We start from the raw sequence: 17,401 nt of genomic DNA, 5'->3' as shown, positions 1-17,401 counted from the left end.
TGAGCACCCTGGTCGCTGCTGGCCTCCTCCCGGTCCTGGACCTCGACCGGTCCAGCCCTGGATCAAGCACCGTATTGAAGTCTCCCCCCATTACCAACTTTCCCGCCTCCAGGTCCGGAATACGTCCCAACATACGCCTCATAAAATTTGCATCATCCCAGTTCGGGGCGTATACGTTCACCAGAACCACCGCCTTCCCTTGCAATCTGCCACGCGCCATCACATATCTACCCCCACTGTCCGCCACTATGGTCTTTGCCTCAAACAGTACCCGTTTCCCCACTAAGATAGCCACCCCCCTATTCTTCGCATCTAAACCCGAATGAAACACCTGCCCCACCCATCCTTTACGTAGTCTGACCTGGTCTATCAGTTTCAGGTGCGTCTCCTGCAACATAACCACATCTGCCTTTAATTTCTTTAGGTGTGCGAGTACCCGTGCCCTTTTAATTGGCCCGTTCAGCCCTCTCACGTTCCACGTGATCAGCCGGGTTGGGGGGCTCTTTAACGCCCCCCCCCCCCCCCCCCCCCCCCCCTGTCGACTAGCCATCCCCTTTTTTAACCCAGCTCCTCACCCGGTTCCCACGTACCCGTATATCCCACCGACGGTGCCCTCCCGCCTCGACCACCCCATCCCATAACAGCTCCCCCTTCTCCTTAGCAGCAGCAACCCAGTTAACCCCCCCCTCCGCTAGATCCCCCTCTAGCGTAGTCGCACTCCCCATGTTGCTCCCAGAAGTCAGCGAACTCTGGCTGACCTCGGCTTCCCCCCTTGTCCTCGGCCCCCACTGTGCGAGGCCCCCTCCTTCCTGCGTCCCCGTTCCTGTCACAATTACCATAGCGCGGGAACAAAGCCCCCGTTTCCCACTCGGCCCTGCCCCTAATGGCGCATTTCCCTTCTCCTTCCCCTTTCCGCCCACCGGCGCCCACAGTTCCTCATACTCCCCCCCCCCCCCAACTTGGGGAAGAGAGAAAAGTTACAGGATCACAGAATTAACAAATTTAAAAATCATCCCCCCCCCCCCCCGCTTCCCCTTCCTCGCCCCACATAATCACCCACCACTTTGTCCCAGAAGCTCTTTCTCTCGCCAGACTATTCCAGCTTCTCGTCCACAATGAATGTCCACGCCTCTTCTGCCGTCTCAAAGTAGTGGTGCTTCCCTTGGTGTGTGACCCACAGTCTCGCCGGTTGCAACATTCCAAACTGAACCTTCTTTTTGTGAAGCACCGCCTTAGCCCGATTGAAACTTGCCCTCCTTCTCGCCACCTCCGCACTCCAATCCTGGTATACGCGGAACACCGCGTTCTCCCACCTACAGCTCCGAGTTTTCTTCGCCCATCTGAGGACCGTCTCTCTGTCATTGTAGCGGAGAAACCTCACCACTATAGCTCGAGGTATTTCTCCAGCCTTTGGTCTTCGCGCCAGAACTCGATAGGCTCCCTCCACCTCCAAAGGGCCCGTCGGAACCTCCGATCCCATTAGCATCGTGCTCACATATGTCCCGACGTCCGCCCCCTCTACGCCCTCGGGAAGACCTAAGACTCTTAGATTCTTCCTCCTCGAATTATTCTCCAGGGCTTCCACCCTCTCCACACACCTCTTGTGCTGTGCCTCGTGCGTTTCTGCCTTCACCACCAGGCCCTGTATTTCATCCTCGTTTTCAGCAGTCTTTGCCTTCACGACCCGAAGCTCCAGCTCTTGGGTCCTCTGCTCCTCCTTGTGGCGCACAAAGACTCCGTGAGACAAATAGAGTGAAGTCGATGAGGCTTTATTAAGCGTGTCTGTTCCCCAGCAGCCCGATAGTAAACTGGCCTGCGGGGGAAGGCACCGGCTTCTTATACTTCGCCTTCAGGGCGGAGTATGAGGTCAACGGCCAACCAGGACCCGGGATCTGTCAGCCAATGACATTAGGGCTTCCAGTCCCACATGACCCCCAATACATACTACCACACTCCTTTAACCCTTCAGTCGCCTGTAATATCGGGGCCAACACTTCCTTCTTCAACTCCTTCTTCAGCTCTTCCACACAGCGCTGCAGGAACTCTTGTTGCTCCGGGCCCCATAACAAACAGCCACCTTCTGACGCCATCTTGCTTTGAGCTTCCCTTCCTTGCCGCTGATCCAGAGGATTCTCCGTAATCCGGCCGCTATCATCTCCCTTTTCCATGCTTGTCCGGGGGGGTTCCCTTCTGGTTTACCGCACAGTGTTTTTAGCCATTTAAATTGCCGTTGGGGCTCCTATTAAGAGCCCAAAAGTCCGTTCCAACGGGAGATGCCGAAACGTGCGACTCAGCTGGTCATTGCCACACCTGGAAGTCTCTGCTACCTTTTCAATTGCATGGAATTGAAATTAGATTGGTATCGAAGCTGGGGAGTTCACTTTGATGCTCTGGTCTATACTTATTCATAAGACCATAAGACAAAGGAGCAGATTTAGGCCACTCGGCCCATCGAGTCTGCTCCGCCATTCAATCGCGACTGATATTTTTCTCATCCCCATTCTCCTGCCTTCTCCCCATAACCCCTGATCCCCTTATTAATCAAGAACCTATCAATCTCTGTCTTAAAGACACTCAGTGATTTGGCCTCCACAGCCTTCTGCGGCAAAGAGTTCCACAGATTCACCACCCTCTGGCTGAAGAGATTCCTCCTCATCTCAGTTTTAAAGGATCGCCCCTTTCGTCTGAGGTTGTGTCCTCTGGTTCTAGTTTTTCCTACAAGTGGAAACATCCTCTCCATGTCCACTCTATCCAGGCCTCGCAGTATCCTGTAAGTTTCAGTAAGATCCCCCCTCATCCTTCTAAGCTCCAACGAGTACAGACCCAGAGCCCTCAACCGTTCTTCATACGAGAAACTCTTCATTCCAGGGATCATTCTTGTGAACCTCCTCTGGACCCTATCCAAGACCAGCACACCCTTCCTTAGAAAAGGCGCCCAAAACTGCTCACAATACTTCAAATGGGGTCAGACCAGAGCCTTACACAGCCTCAGAAGTACATCCCCGGTCTTGTATTCTCGCCCTCTAGACATGAATGCTAACATTGCATTTGCTTTCTTAACTGCCGACTGAACCTGCCCATTAACCTTAAGAGAATCATGAACAAGGACACCCAAGTACCTTTGTGGTTCTGATTTCTTAAGCATTTCCCCATTTAGAAAACAGCCTATGCCTCCACTACTCTTTCCAAAGTGCATAACCTCACACTTTTCCACATTGTATTCTATCTGCCAATTCTTTGCCCACTCTCCTAGCCTGTCCAAATCCTTCTGCAGCCCTCCTTTCTTAATACTGCCTGTCCCTCTACATATCTTTGTATCAATAATAATAATAGTCTTTATTGTCACAAGTAGGCTTATATTAACACTGCAATGAAGTTACTGTGAATAGCCCCTAGTCGCCACATTCCGGCGCCTGATCCGGTCACTGAGGGAGAATTCAGAATGTCCAATTCACCAACAGCACGTCTTTCGGGACTTGTGGGAGGAAACCGGAGAACCCGGAGGAAACCCACGCAGACACGGGGAGAAAGTACAGACTCCGCACAGACAGTGACTCAAGCGGGAATCAAACCCGGGATCCTGGCGCTGTGAAGCAACTGTGCTACCATACCACCCATAGAGTATGAAGGCAGGATTTTCATGATTAAGCTTTGCGGTAAGGGCATTGAACCCGAGCTGTTAGCCTTGGTCGGCATCACGAACCAGCTATCAAGCCAACTGAGCTAAACCCGTCCAGGATGGGAATACGGACCCCGAAAAGTGTAGAAGTTTTAGGTTAGACGGGCAGCATGGTCGGCACAGGCTTGCAAGGCTGAAGGGCCTGTTCCTGTGCTGTAATCTTCTTTGTTCTTTGCTCTTGACATTGCAAGGCGATATTCTGACCTAAAAAAATCCAACTGTCCAAGCAATGCATCCAAATTTTAAAAGAAAAATACAGTTCATGAAGGGTTTTCTCAGGGCATGATTTTGCGACCACTTTTCATCCTGCCCGGATTGGGGCATGCTGGGTGAATAGAGGGAGAGGGCAAAATTGAGATTCACGCCTGGCATGAACCATTCTGTGATTCATCCGTCCTGCGTCTGAGGGAGAGTTCCGGATCACATCCGAAAATGCAGAGAATATCAGTAGCCCTAATTTGTATTCATGAAGTCGAATGCAGTAGCCGCCCGGGAATTACTCGATGCCCCAGCAGGAAGTCAGACGGGCGTCGTTTAGTACTCCTTTTCCAAAATGTAAAGCTGGTGCAGCGGCTTCTGAGGGGAACTGAGGAGGTAAGTAGCCACTTCCATCTTCTGGCATGTAGCTAGAGGGCAGCTGCCCCAGTGCTCGCGATGGGTGGGGACCTTTTATAGGGCTGGGGCTTGATCGGGGGGCTGAAACGTTCCAGTTCAGGGGTCGCCTCTGGGCTGGAGAGGGTGAGGGGCTTTGCATCTGTGAGATTTCAAATCATCTTTAAATATTGTGGAGACCCATAACAACCACAGCTTCAGGCTGTCTGTCCTCCCGAACTCTTCCAGGACAGAACCCAGCAGCTTCTCTTCTGAAAGCCAATTTCACCACCATCACTGTGAGCAGCCCCTAGCTTCACAGCTGAAGGCTATTTCAAATGAAGCCTTGTTAATTGTGAGAGCACTTCTGGGAGCTCTGGGACCTGGAGCTCATGTCAGCCGTGCCGCCCTGTCCCATGTGCTGATTGCGAGACATGGCCTCATCAGAGCGGTGGAACTCGGAGGAGCTGGTGGCCACCGCCCCCACTCCATCGGGTGGATCCGTGTTGGCACCCAGCACCCCCTCCTCCCGGTCGGTGCCCAAAGGGCCTTGGGGTTGCCCTCGGACCAGAGGGACGGTTAGATCGAGCCCCGGCTCCCCTGCATCATCTGGCTCTGCCAGCCTGGCCATGGTCTGCACCATTGTGTTGACACCCTCGGCGATGGTCCTCAGTGACCGGGCCATGCTCTGTAGAACCTCGGCAATGCCCACCTGCGACTGTGACAAGCTCCACTGCGCCTCGGCCATTCCCATCTGAGAGCGAGACATGTCATGGAATTTACAGTGCAGAAGGAGGCCATTCGGCCCATCGAATCAGCACCGGCTCTTTGAAAGAGCACCCTATCCAAGCCCACACCCCCACCCCATCCCCATAACCCAGTAACCCCACCCAACACTAAGGGCAATTTTGGACACGAAGGGAAATTTAGCATGGCCAATCCACCTAACCTGCACATCTTTGGACTGTGGGAAGAAACCGGAGCACCCGGATGAAACCCACGCACACACGGGGAGAACGTGCAGACTCTGCACAGACAGTGACCCAAGCCGGGAATCGAACCTGGGACCCTGGAGCTGTGAAGCAATTGTGCTAACCACTATGCTACCGTGCGGCCCTGTCCCGCAGGACCTGAACAAGGTCGGCCTGGTATTGGGTCACATCCCCCAATGAGTCGGACATTATGCCGTGGCCCTCAGCCATGGCCGTCACCAACTGCGCCACACCTTGGACACCTCCACTAATGCTTGTCCACCAGGCTCTCCACTGTGGACGCCACCCTAGCAGTGTTGGCCTTGCTGCCACGCATTGTTGCCGATATCTCCTGCACCCATAGTCTCTGGGACTTCTCCAATCAGCTATGGACATGCTGGAGTGTCACTGATATCTCCACTGAATGTCCGGCCGCTCCCTAACATCTCCATCAGCATGTTCGTAGGCTCAGCATTTGGCTGGGACCCTGCTGGTTCCTGAGATCCTCCAACGGTTGTGTTGTCTGGGCGTTACTCCCTCTACCTGATGTGAATTAACAACTATGTGGTGCTCACTATATTGTACCCCAGAATCCTGACCACTAATGCTGCCCACTGAGGTGTGTGTCTCTGCGCTGGTGGAGGGTGGGATGACAGCTGTGATGTGTCAATTGTGGCATCCTTGGTGCTCTCCTCCAAGGTGGTCTCATGGACGCCAGCGGTTGGGGCCACCCCGGATGTTCCGGCTGTCGGCTAGAGGACCTGTGGGAGAATGGACATGTGGTCAGTGGGAGGTATGGGCCATTTAGTATGGCATTAACAACTCATGTTTTACAGGTCCTCCGGGTGGGTACTGGTGGATCTTCACCTCTGCGGAGTTCACCAACCACTGCATTGGTGACCCCTCTGTCCTTGGCCACCCCCGTCACCTCCAGGGCCTGTTCCTCGAAGGTCGTGAGGATTCTTACGTCCGGTACCCCTCTGCTATTCTGGGCCCTCTCCCGGCGATTGTGGGAGAGCTTCTCCTGCGGAGGCACAAAAATGGCATCGTTAGTCGCACGCGTGGTTCACAGTGGTGGGGGTGGGGGGGTGGTGAAGGAAAGATTGGGAGTTTGAAGGGGGGGGTGAAGGAAGGGGAGTGAAGGAAGAGGGGTGAAGGGAAGGTTGGGGCACATACAGAGTTGGGGGGATGCTCGCATGGACTGGAAAGGTCTGCGGGGTGGATTAGGGTGACACGGTAGCACAGTGGTTAGCACTGTTGCATCACAGCGCTAGGGTCCCAGGTTTGATTCCCGGCTGGGGTCACTGTCTGTGCGGAGTCTACACCTTCTCCCCGTGTCTGCGTGGGTTTCCTCCGGGTGCTCCGGTTTCCTCCCACAAGTCCCGAAAGACGTGCTGTTTTCTGAATTCTCCCTCTGTGACCTGAACAGGCGCCGGAATGTGGCGACGAGGGGATTTTCATAGGAACTTCATTGAAGTTTTAATGTAAGCCTACTTGTGACAATAATAAAGATTATTATTATTATTATTATGGACCCTTTCTACACCTGACTTAGGCTGCAAGTAGCCACGTGGCATTTGAATGAGGAGCAGGAGGTTAAAATAGCCTGAGTGTGAAGGGCCAGCCTGCCCAGCTCATTCGCTGTTGGTTGAACTGTGTTTGCTGGCAGCTTGGCTGAATGGTTCAGAAAACTAATAGAATATTTTAATAATGAAACAACTCTTAGAGGCTAGCAGAAAAGGTAAAGTCACATGAAAAATAGTCAGTTGGTATGATTTAATTTACAAACTAGGCTTTTCCTTTCTTATATTTTTGCCTTTACTAATATACAGTTTGTAACTTTTCTTTTCCAGAAGCTGGAAGGCTTTCAATGTTTGGAAAGTCAATGTCCGCAACTTAAAAATGAGCAACAGCAGGTATGTATGAATACGAATAGTTGGAGTTACTTCGAGTGATTGTACTGCACTTTTCAAGGACATGTGATGACGTTGATCTGGAGGCAGCACATGGGAGAATTTGTCATTTCTTTAAAAAGTCTCTGGAATCTGTAATTGTTCTTAAGAATACTTGAAAAGGACATTCAGGAATTTGCATCAGTTGTAAAGGCAGAGTCGGACAAACACAAACGAGTTGTACAGTTCGAGCTTGTGGACTTGCCGCTGTTAGTAGAAACACGGTTTGCCTTACATCAGGCTGGACCTGTAAGCCCACGGCCGCAACATAAAATTTGAACTGCTGTTTGCACAGCCGCCAGTTCTCACCTCCGTTACCGGACATCTGAAGCTGGTGGGGTCCCTCAGTCCATCCATCTCGAGCTTCAGCATTTTCTTACGCATTGGGTCGCCTCAGGCTGCAGTTCACCAGACCAGTCTTCAAGCCGAATGCCTAACGTTGTCACTGCCGTCGCTATCTTTAAATCTTCAGCACTCGTAATACCATGTTGTGTTTGGTCCTTTGTACTTCACGAAAGGAACTCACCAAACATTTTGACTTGTCCAAATCAGAATCTTTTATTGAGTCTCGTGTGGTAAGATAGCAATTTGATACAGAGCACGGTATCTTGGGAGACTGCTAACTACTCCTCTGGAACATGCATCTAGCACTGACCATTCACATGTACGTTTTATTACCCTCTCAATCTTCTTCTGAAGATGGCTGGATGTGTCTCCCTTTATGTCGGAGTCACAGGTCACATGACCTGTCCAGAGACCGCATGGTGTGTCTGTACCACTACCTGCTGGTTGGAGGTCGCACACCTTCCAACGATGATATAGCCGATAGGCATAAGGCCACAGGACTTACAATGAAACACACCATGCCTAGACGGGGCCTGTGTCAGCTGGTGTCTGTGGACACCAATGCATTTGCTGAAAGACTTATTTGTATTTGTTGAGTCTATCAGCAGGTTGCAACATCAGACTCCGATTGGTTGAGTCCCCTTAGAGTGGGAAAATACTGGTGAACATTGAGGTGACATGGAGGGAGAGAGGCAGTAGTCAAGGCGGAGATCTCTTGTGTTCACTGAACTTTTGAGAATTGGCAAAAAAAGCTACGAGAGAGGAGTTGGTGAGCCAGCCAGCTGGTTGGGCCTGGGAAGCAAGCCGTCGTCAAGGGGAGGGGAAGCAGAGGCAACTCGAACTGCAGGGCTGAGGAGGGCAAAAAAAGTCTGCTCCTTCAGACAATTCTTATTCATTAAAATCAAGAAAGAGAAGTTAATATGAATTTTTTGATTTGATTTATTATTGTCACATGTATTAGTATACAGTGAAAAGTCTTGGCCGAGATTCTCCGATGCCCTGCCGGGTCAGAAAATCGCCGGGGGTGGGGGGGTGCAGGATTCTCCGGCCCGCTATTGGCCGAGTGGCCGCCCGTTTTTGGCGGGTCCCGCCGGCGTAAATCACAACAGGTCCTTACCGGTGGGACCTGACTCCACGGACGGCCTGCAGAGTCCTGGAGGGGGATCTGGCCCCGGGGGTGCCCCCACGGTGGCCTGGCCCGCAATCGGGGTCCACCGATCCGCGCGCGGGCCTGTTTCCTTCCGCATCAGCTGCTGTCAACCTCCGCCATGGCCGGTGCGGAGAAGAACCCCCCTGCGCATGCGCTTGGATGACGCCAGCACACACTGGCGCTCCCACGCATGCGCTAACTTGCGACGGCCGGCGGAGGCCCTTCGGCGCCGGTTGCCATGGCACCAAGCCCTTCCGCGACATCTGCCGTGCCGCCAAACACTCCGGCGCCGGTCTAGCCCCTGAAGGTGCGGTGGATTCCGCACCATCGGGTGGCCCGACGCCGGAGTGGTTCACGCCCTGCCGGTTCGCGGAGAATCCCGCCGATTGTTTCTTGCATGCTGTACAAACAAGCATACCGTACATAGGGAAGAAAGGAGAGACTGCAGAATATAATGTTACAGTTACAGCAAGGTGTCGAGGAAAGATCAACTTAATACGAGGTAGGTCCATTCAAAAGTCTGATGGCGGTAGGGAAGAAGCTGCTCTTGAGTCGGTTGGTATGTGACCTCAAACTTTGGTATCTTTTTCCTGACGGAAGAAGGTGGAAGAGAGTATGTCCGGGATGTGTGGGGTCCTTAATTATGCTGGCTGCCTTTCCGAGGCAGCGGGAATTATAGACAGAGTCAATGGATGGGAGGCTGGTTTGCGTGATGGACTGGGCTACATTCACGACCTTTTGTAGTTTCCTGCGGTCTTGGGCAGAGCAGGCTCCATACCAAGCTGTGATACAACCAGAAAGAATGCTTTCTATGGTGCATCTGTAGAAGTTGGTGAGGGTCGTAGCTGACATGCCAAATTTCCTTCGTCTTCTGAGAAAGTAGAGTCGTTGGTGGGCTTTCTTAACTATAGTGTCGGCATGGGGGGACCAGGACAGGCTGTTGGTGATGTGGACACCTAAAAACTTGAAGCTCTCGACCCATTGATGTAGACAGGGGCATGTTCTCCACTACGCTTCCTGAAGTCGATGACAATCTCCTTCATTTTGTTGACATTGAGGGAGAGATTATTGTCGTCGCACCAGTGCACCAGATTCTCTATCTCATTCCTGTACTCTGTCTCGTCATTGTTTGAAATCCAACCCACTACTGTGGTGTCATCATCAAATTTGAAAATCGAGTTGGAGGGGAATTTGGCCACACAGTCATAGGTGTATAAGGAGTATAGTAGGGGGCTGAGGACACAGCCTTGTGGGGCACCGGTGTTGAGGATGCTCGTGGAGGAGGTGTTGTTGCCTTTCCTTACTGATTGTGGCATGTGGGTTGGAAAGTTCAGGATCCAGTCGCAGAGGGAGGAGCCGAGGTCAAGGCCACAGAGTTTGGAGATGAGTTTCGTCGGAATAATGGTGTTGAAGGCAATAATAGTGTTGAAAGCAACATAAGATAAAGGTGCATGGCGTTACGGGTAATGTATAAGCATGGATAGAGGATTGGTTAACTGACAGGAAGCAAAGAGTGGGGATAAATAGGTGTTTTTCTGGTTGGCGATCAGTGGCCAGTGGTGTGCCTCAGGGATCAGTGTTGGGTCCTCAATTATTCACAATTTAGATGATTTGGAGTTGGGGACCAAGTGTAATGTGTCAAAGTTCACAGATGACACTAAGGTGAGTGGGAGAGCAAAGTCTGCAGAGGGATATGGAGTGAGTGGGAAAGGGCCTGGCAGATGGAGTATAATGTTGATAAATGTGAGGACATCCATTTTGGTAGGAATAACAGCACTTATTTCCTCATGGGCGGCACGGTAGCACAGTGGTTAGCACTGTTGCTTCATAGCTCCAGAGTCCCAGGTGCGATTCCGGCTTGGGTCACTGTCTGTGCGGAGTCTGCATGTACTGTTAGGTGAATTGGACATTCTGAATTCTCCCTCTGTGACCCGACCAGGCGACTAGGGGATTTTCACAGTAATTTCATTGCAGTGTTAATGTAAGCAGACATGTGACAGTAAAGATTATTATTATTATATTGGACTTACATGAATTTATGGCAATAACATCTTTGATTTTCTGTGAGGAAGTAAGGAAGTTAACTTTTGAAATTGAATGGCAACATATGCATCTTGTTGACCAGAGTATTTCTTCCTGCACTGGCCAGGCACATTATGCCCTGCACTGGCCTGGTTCATTCTGTCCTGCGCTGGCCCATTCTGCCCTGCACTGGCCTGGCTCATTCGGTCCTGCACTGGCTCATTCTGTCCTGCACTGGCTCATTCTGTCCTGCACTGGCCTGGTTCATTCTGTCCTGCACTGGCTCATTCTGCCCTGAACTGGCCTGGCTCATTCTGTCCTGCACTGGCTCATTCTGTCCTGCACTGGCTCATTCTAGCCTGCACTGGCTCATTCTGTCCTGCGCTGGCCTGGCTCATTCTGTCCTGCACTGGCTCATTCTGTCCTGCACTGGCTCATTCTGCCCTGCACTGGCCTGGCTCATTCTGTCCTGCACTGGCTCATTCTGTCCTGCACTGGCCTGGCTCATTCTGTCCTGCACTGGCTCATTCTGTCCTGCACTGACCTGGCTCATTCTGTCCTGCACTGGCTCATTCTGTCCTGCACTGGCCTGGCTCAGTCTGTCCTGCACTGGCTCATTCTGTCCTGCACTGGCCGGCTCATTCTGTCCTGCACTGGCCTGGCTCATTCTGTCCTGCACTGGCTCATTCTGCCCTGCACTGGCCAGGCTCATTCTGTCCTGCACTGGCCAGCTCATTCTGTCCTGCACTGGCTCATTCTGTCCTGCACTGGCCTGGCTCATTCTGTCCAGCACTGGCTCATTCTGCCCTGCACTGGCCAGGCTCATTCTGTCCTGCACTGGCCGGCACATTCTGTCCTGCACTGGCTCATTTTGCCCTGCACTGGCTCATTCTGTCCTGCACTGGCCAGGCTCATTCTGTCCTACACTGGCCTGGCTCATTCTGTCCTGCACTGGCTCATTCTGTCCCGCACTGGCTCACTCTGTCCTGCACTGACTCATTCTGCCCTGCACTGGCCTGGTTCATTCTGTCCTGCACTGGCTCATTCTGCCCTGCACTGGCTCATTCTGTCCTGCACTGGCTCATTCTGTCCTGCACTGGCTCATTCTGTCCTGCACTGGCTCATTCTGTCCTGCACTGGCCAGCTCATTCTGTCCTGCACTGGCCTGGCTCATTCTGTCCTGCACTGGCACATTCTGCCCTGCACTGGCTCATTCTGTCCTGCACTGGCTCATTCTGTCCTGCACTGGCCTGGCTCATTCTGTCCTGCACTGGCCGGCTCATTCTGTCCTGCACTGGCTCATTCTGTCCTGCACTGGCCTGGCTCATTCTGTCCTGCACTGGCTCATTCTGTCCTGCACTGGCTCATTCTGTCCTGCACTGGCTCATTCTGTCCTGCACTGGCTCATTCTGTCCTGCATTGGCTCATTCTGTCCTGCACTGGCTCACTCTGCCTTGCACTGGCCGGCTAATTCTGTCCTGCACTGGCTCATTCTGTCCTGCACTGGCTCACTCTGTCCTGCACTGGCCTGGCTCATTCTGTCCTGCACTGTCTCATTATCCCCCGCACTGTCCTGGCTCATTCTGTCCTGCACTGGCTCATTTAATCCCGCACTGGCTCATTCTGTCCTGCACTGGCTCATTCTGTCCTGCACTGGCCAGGCTTGTTCTGTCCTGCACTGGCCAGGCTCATTCTGTCCAGCACTGGCTCATTTAATCCCGCACTGGCCCATTCTGTCCTGCACTGGCTCATTCTGTCCTGCACTGGCTCCTTCTGTCCTGCACTGGCCAGGCTCATTCTGTCATGCACTGGCCTGGCTCATTCTGTCCTGCACTGGCCAGGTTCATTCTGCCCAGCACTGGCCAAGCTCATTATGTCCTGCACTGGCTCATCCAGTCCTGCACTGGCCTGGTTCATTCTGTCCTGCACTGGTTTGGCTCATTCTGTCCTGCACTGGCCAGGCTCATTCTGTCCAGCACTGGCTCATTCTGCCCTGCCCTGGCCTGGTTCATTCTGTCCTGCACTGGCTCATTCTGTCCTGCAATGGCTCATTCTGTCCTGCACTGGCTCATTCTGTCCTGCACTGGCTCATTCTGTCCTGCACTGGCCTGGTTTATTCTGTCCTGCACTGGTTTGGCTCATTCTGTCCAGCACTGGCTCATTCTGTCCAGCACTGGTTAATTCTGTCCTGCACTGGTTCATTCTGTCCTGCACTGGCTCATTCTGTCCTGCACTGGTTCATTCTGTCCTGAACTGGCTCATTCTGTCCTGCACTGGCTCATTCTGTCCTGCACTGGCCTGGCTCATTCTGTCCTGCACTGGCCGGCTCATTCTGTCCTGCACTGGCTCATTCTGTCCTGCACTGGCCTGGCTCATTCTGTCCTGCACTGGCTCATTCTGTCCTGCACTGGCTCATTCTGTCCTTCACTGGCTCATTCTGTCCTGCACTGGCTCATTCTGTCCTGCATTGGCTCATTCTGTCCTGCACTGGCTCCCTCTGCCTTGCACTGGCTGGCTCATTCTGTCCTGCACTGGCTCATTCTGTCCTGCACTGGCCTAGCTCATTCTGTCCTGCACTGGCTCATTCTCTCCCGCACTGTACTGGCTCATTCTGTCCTGCACTGGCTCATTTAATCCCGCACTGGCTCATTCTCTCCCGCACTGTACTGGCTCATTCTGTCCTGCACTGGCTCATTCTGTCCTGCACTGGCCAGGCTTGTTCTGTCCTGCACTGGCCAGGCTCCTTCTGTCCTGCACTGGCTAGGCTCATTCTGTCCTGCACTGGCTCATTCTGTCCTGCACTGGCTCATTCTGTCCTGCACTGGCCAGGCTCATTCTGTCCAGCACTGGCTCATTCTGTCCTGCACTGGCTCATTCTGTCCTGCACTGGCTCATTCTGTCCTGCACTGGCCTGGCTCATTCTGTTCTGCACTGGGTCATTCTCTCCCGCACTGTCCTGGCTCATTCTGTCCTGCACTGGCCTGGCTCATTCTGTCCTGCCCTGGCCAGGCTCATTCTGTCCTGCACTGGCTCATTTAATCCCGCACTGGCTCATTCTGTCCTGCACTGGCTCATTCTGTCCTGCACTGGCTCCTTCTGTCCTGCACTGGCCAGGCTCATTCTGTCCTGCACTGGCCTGGCTCATTCTGTCCTGCACTGGCCAGGCTCATTCTGTCCAGCACTGGATCATTCTGCCCTGCACTGACCTGGTTCATTTTGTCCTGCACTAGCTCATTCTGTCCTGCACTGGCTCATTCTGTCCTGCACTGGCTCATTCTGTCCTGCACTGGCTCATTCTGTCCTGCACTGGCCGGGTTCATTCTGTCCTGCACTGGTTTGGCTCATTCTGTCCAGCACTGGCTCATTCTGTCCAGCACTGGTTAATTCTGTCCTGCACTGGTTCATTCTGTCCTGCACTGGCTCATTCTGTCCTGCACTGGTTCATTCTGTCCTGAACTGGCTCATTCTGTCCTGCACTGGCTCATTCTGTCCTGCACTGGCCTGGCTCATTCTGTCCTGCACTGGCCAGCTCATTCTGTCCTGCACTGGCTCATTCTGTCCTGCACTGGCCTGGCTCATTCTGTCCTGCACTGGCTCATTCTGTCCTGCACTGGCTCATTCTGTCCTTCACTGGCTCATTCTGTCCTGCACTGGCTCATTCTGTCCTGCATTGGCTCATTCTGTCCTGCACTGGCTCCCTCTGCCTTGCACTGGCTGGCTCATTCTGTCCTGCACTGGCTCATTCTGTCCTGCACTGGCCTGGCTCATTCTGTCCTGCACTGGCTCATTCTGTCCTGCACTGGCTCATTCTGTCCTTCACTGGCTCATTCTGTCCTGCACTGGCTCATTCTGTCCTGCATTGGCTCATTCTGTCCTGCACTGGCTCATTCTGTCCTGCACTGGCCTAGCTCATTCACTCCTGCACTGGCTCATTCTCTCCCGCACTGTACTGGCTCATTCTGTCCTGCACTGGCTCATTTAATCCTGCACTGGCTCATTCCGTCCTGCACTGGCTCATTCTGTCCTGCACTGGCCAGGCTTGTTCTGTCCTGCACTGGCCAGGCTCCTTCTGTCCTGCACTGGCTAGGCTCATTCTGTCCTGCACTGGCTCATTCTGTCCTGCACTGGCTCATTCTGTCCTGCACTGGCCAGGCTCATTCTGTCCAGCACTGGCTCATTCTGTCCTGCACTGGCTCATTCTGTCCTGCACTGGCTCATTCTGTCCTGCACTGGCCTGGCTCATTCTGTCCTGCCCTGGCCAGGCTCATTCTGTCCTGCACTGGCTCATTTAATCCCGCACTGGCTCATTCTGTCCTGCACTGGCTCATTCTGTCCTGCACTGGCTCCTTCTGTCCTGCACTGGCCAGGCTCATTCTGTCCTGCACTGGCCTGGCTCATTCTGTCCTGCACTGGCCAGGCTCATTCTGTCCAGCACTGGATCATTCTGCCCTGCACTGACCTGGTTCATTCTGTCCTGCACTGGCCAGGCTCATTCTGTCCAGCACTGGCTCATTCTGTCCTGCACTGGCTCATTCTGTCCTGCACTGGCTCATTCTGTCCTGCACTGGCCTGGCTCATTCTGTCCTGCCCTGGCCAGGCTCATTCTGTCCTGCACTGGCTCATTTAATCCCGCACTGGCTCATTCTGTCCTGCACTGGCTCATTCTGTCCTGCACTGGCTCCTTCTGTCCTGCACTGGCCAGGCTCATTCTGTCCTGCACTGGCCTGGCTCATTCTGTCCTGCACTGGCCAGGCTCATTCTGTCCAGCACTGGATCATTCTGCCCTGCACTGACCTGGTTCATTCTGTCCTGCACTAGCTCATTCTGTCCTGCACTGGCTCATTCTGTCCTGCACTGGCTCATTCTGTCCTGCACTGGCTCATTCTGTCCTGCACTGGCCGGGTTCATTCTGTCCTGCACTGGTTTGGCTCATTCTGTCCAGCACTGGCTCATTCTGTCCAGCACTGGTTCATTCTGTCCTGCACTGGCTCATTCTGTCCTGCACTGGCTCATTCTGTCCTGCACTGGCTCATTCTGTCCTGCACTGGTTCATTCTGTCCAGCACTGGCTCATTCCGTCCTGCACTGTGATGTGACCATCAATTCACTCGAAACGGGAGTAGAAGTAAACTGGCTTTAATCAACTTATAACAGTGCCTGCCTGCGACTGAACCAATACTGAGAACCACCTACAGGTCGACTGCTCTTTATACCTCCCTTCAAGGGGAGGAGCCATGGGCGGAGCCCATACAGGCCCCAACATGTTCCCCTATGGATAATGCCATACAATGGCCCATAGGAGGAGTCCACAAGGGCAACAGCATAGCACAGATACAAATACAAGTGCAACAGCACAGATACAAATACAGAGGTGGATTATTGGCATAATACATTCACCACATTCACCCCCTGTTAAAAAAATGAAGTCCGGCAGGGGTGACTGGTTCATAAATTCAGCCGGTCCGGCGCACGGATTGTGCGCTGTGATCGCCGAAGCTCAGGCATTGTTGCTGGCCCGGGTGTCGAGCTCCTCCGCGCTGGCATCGGTATTGAGGGCTCTGATGCGGGTACAGACGTGGACTGCAGGAGCGTCTCTTCTGGAGCTTCAGTCCTGTGGATCGGTGAAGGTGGGATGGCGGGCGGGAGGGAGCGCGGAAGCCATATAGGGGCAGGGGCGCTAGTCATGGGAGGTTGGGCGGGATATGGTGGGGGCAGGTGGTGGTGGTGGTGGTGGAACCAGCGGGCGCCAGGTCCCGGAGGTGCATCTCCTAGGGAAAACAAATAGGAGGCCATGAGGGGTCTCGTTTGTGGCCGTACAAAGTAGGGACCTAATAGAGTGGAGCGCCTCGGGGAGGTCCTCCTGCCAGTGAGAAACTGGGAGATTCCTGGACCGCAGGGTCAGTAGGTAGGTCTTCCAGACCGTGGCATTCTCCCTCTCCACCTGCCCGTTTTCCCTGGGGTTATAACTGGTAGTCCTGCTCGAGGCGATGCCCTGACTGAGCAGGTACTGACGCAGTTCGTCGCTCATGAACGACGAGCCCGGTCACTGTGGACATAATTGGGAAACCAAACAGGGTGAAGACACAATGTAGGGCTTTAATGATACTGAGGCACTCAAAGGGCCCGGATGCCGTCACCGGGTGGGCCTTATCTGGTCGATAGAAGTGCGATTTACACTCCGCACAGATCTGGCAGTCCCTGGTCATAGCTCTGACCTCCTCGATGGAGTAGGGCAGGCTGCGGACCTTGATACAGTGGATAAGCCGGGTGACCCCCGGGTGGCAGAGGTCATCGTGGATAGCCAGTAGTCTGTCACCTTGCACGCTGGCGCATGTGCCGCGGGACAGGGCATCTGGGGACTCGTTGAGCTTGCCAGGACGATATACTATATTGTAATTATAGGTGGAGAGTTTGATCCTCCACCTCAAGATCTTATCGTTCTTGATTTTGCCCCGCTGCGTATTATCGAACATGAAGGCTACCGATCATTGGTCGGTGACAAGGGTAAACCTCCTACCAGCGAGGTAGTGCCTCCAGTGCCGTACGGCTTCCATGATGGCTTGGGCCTCTTTTTCGACTGAGTGACGAATTTTGGAGGTGGTGGGGATGCGCGAAAAACACGCTACTGGTCTTCCTGCTTGATTGAGGGTAGCGGCGAGAGCGACCTCTGATGCGTCGCTCTCCACCTGGAA

At 53.4% G+C, this 17,401-nt stretch overlaps 1 protein-coding gene across 1 annotated transcript in view; it reads left to right on the top strand.

Moving 5' to 3' along the window:
• The window catches only part of LOC140411509 (dynein axonemal heavy chain 6-like), a 1,703,852-nt gene that overhangs the window by 305,841 nt on the left and 1,380,610 nt on the right, over positions 1-17,401 (top strand). The window contains exon 9 of the mRNA XM_072500595.1: positions 7,095-7,157. Within this exon, the coding sequence (XP_072356696.1) occupies positions 7,095-7,157 (63 nt within the window). The remainder of the gene's footprint in view (positions 1-7,094; positions 7,158-17,401) is intronic.

The sequence above is a fragment of the Scyliorhinus torazame genome, chromosome 4, assembly GCF_047496885.1.
Source record: "Scyliorhinus torazame isolate Kashiwa2021f chromosome 4, sScyTor2.1, whole genome shotgun sequence".
Taxonomy (NCBI): Eukaryota; Metazoa; Chordata; class Chondrichthyes; order Carcharhiniformes; family Scyliorhinidae; genus Scyliorhinus; species Scyliorhinus torazame.
The sequence above is the reverse complement of the archived record's forward strand: the minus strand, read 5'-3'. Positions and strand labels throughout refer to the sequence as shown.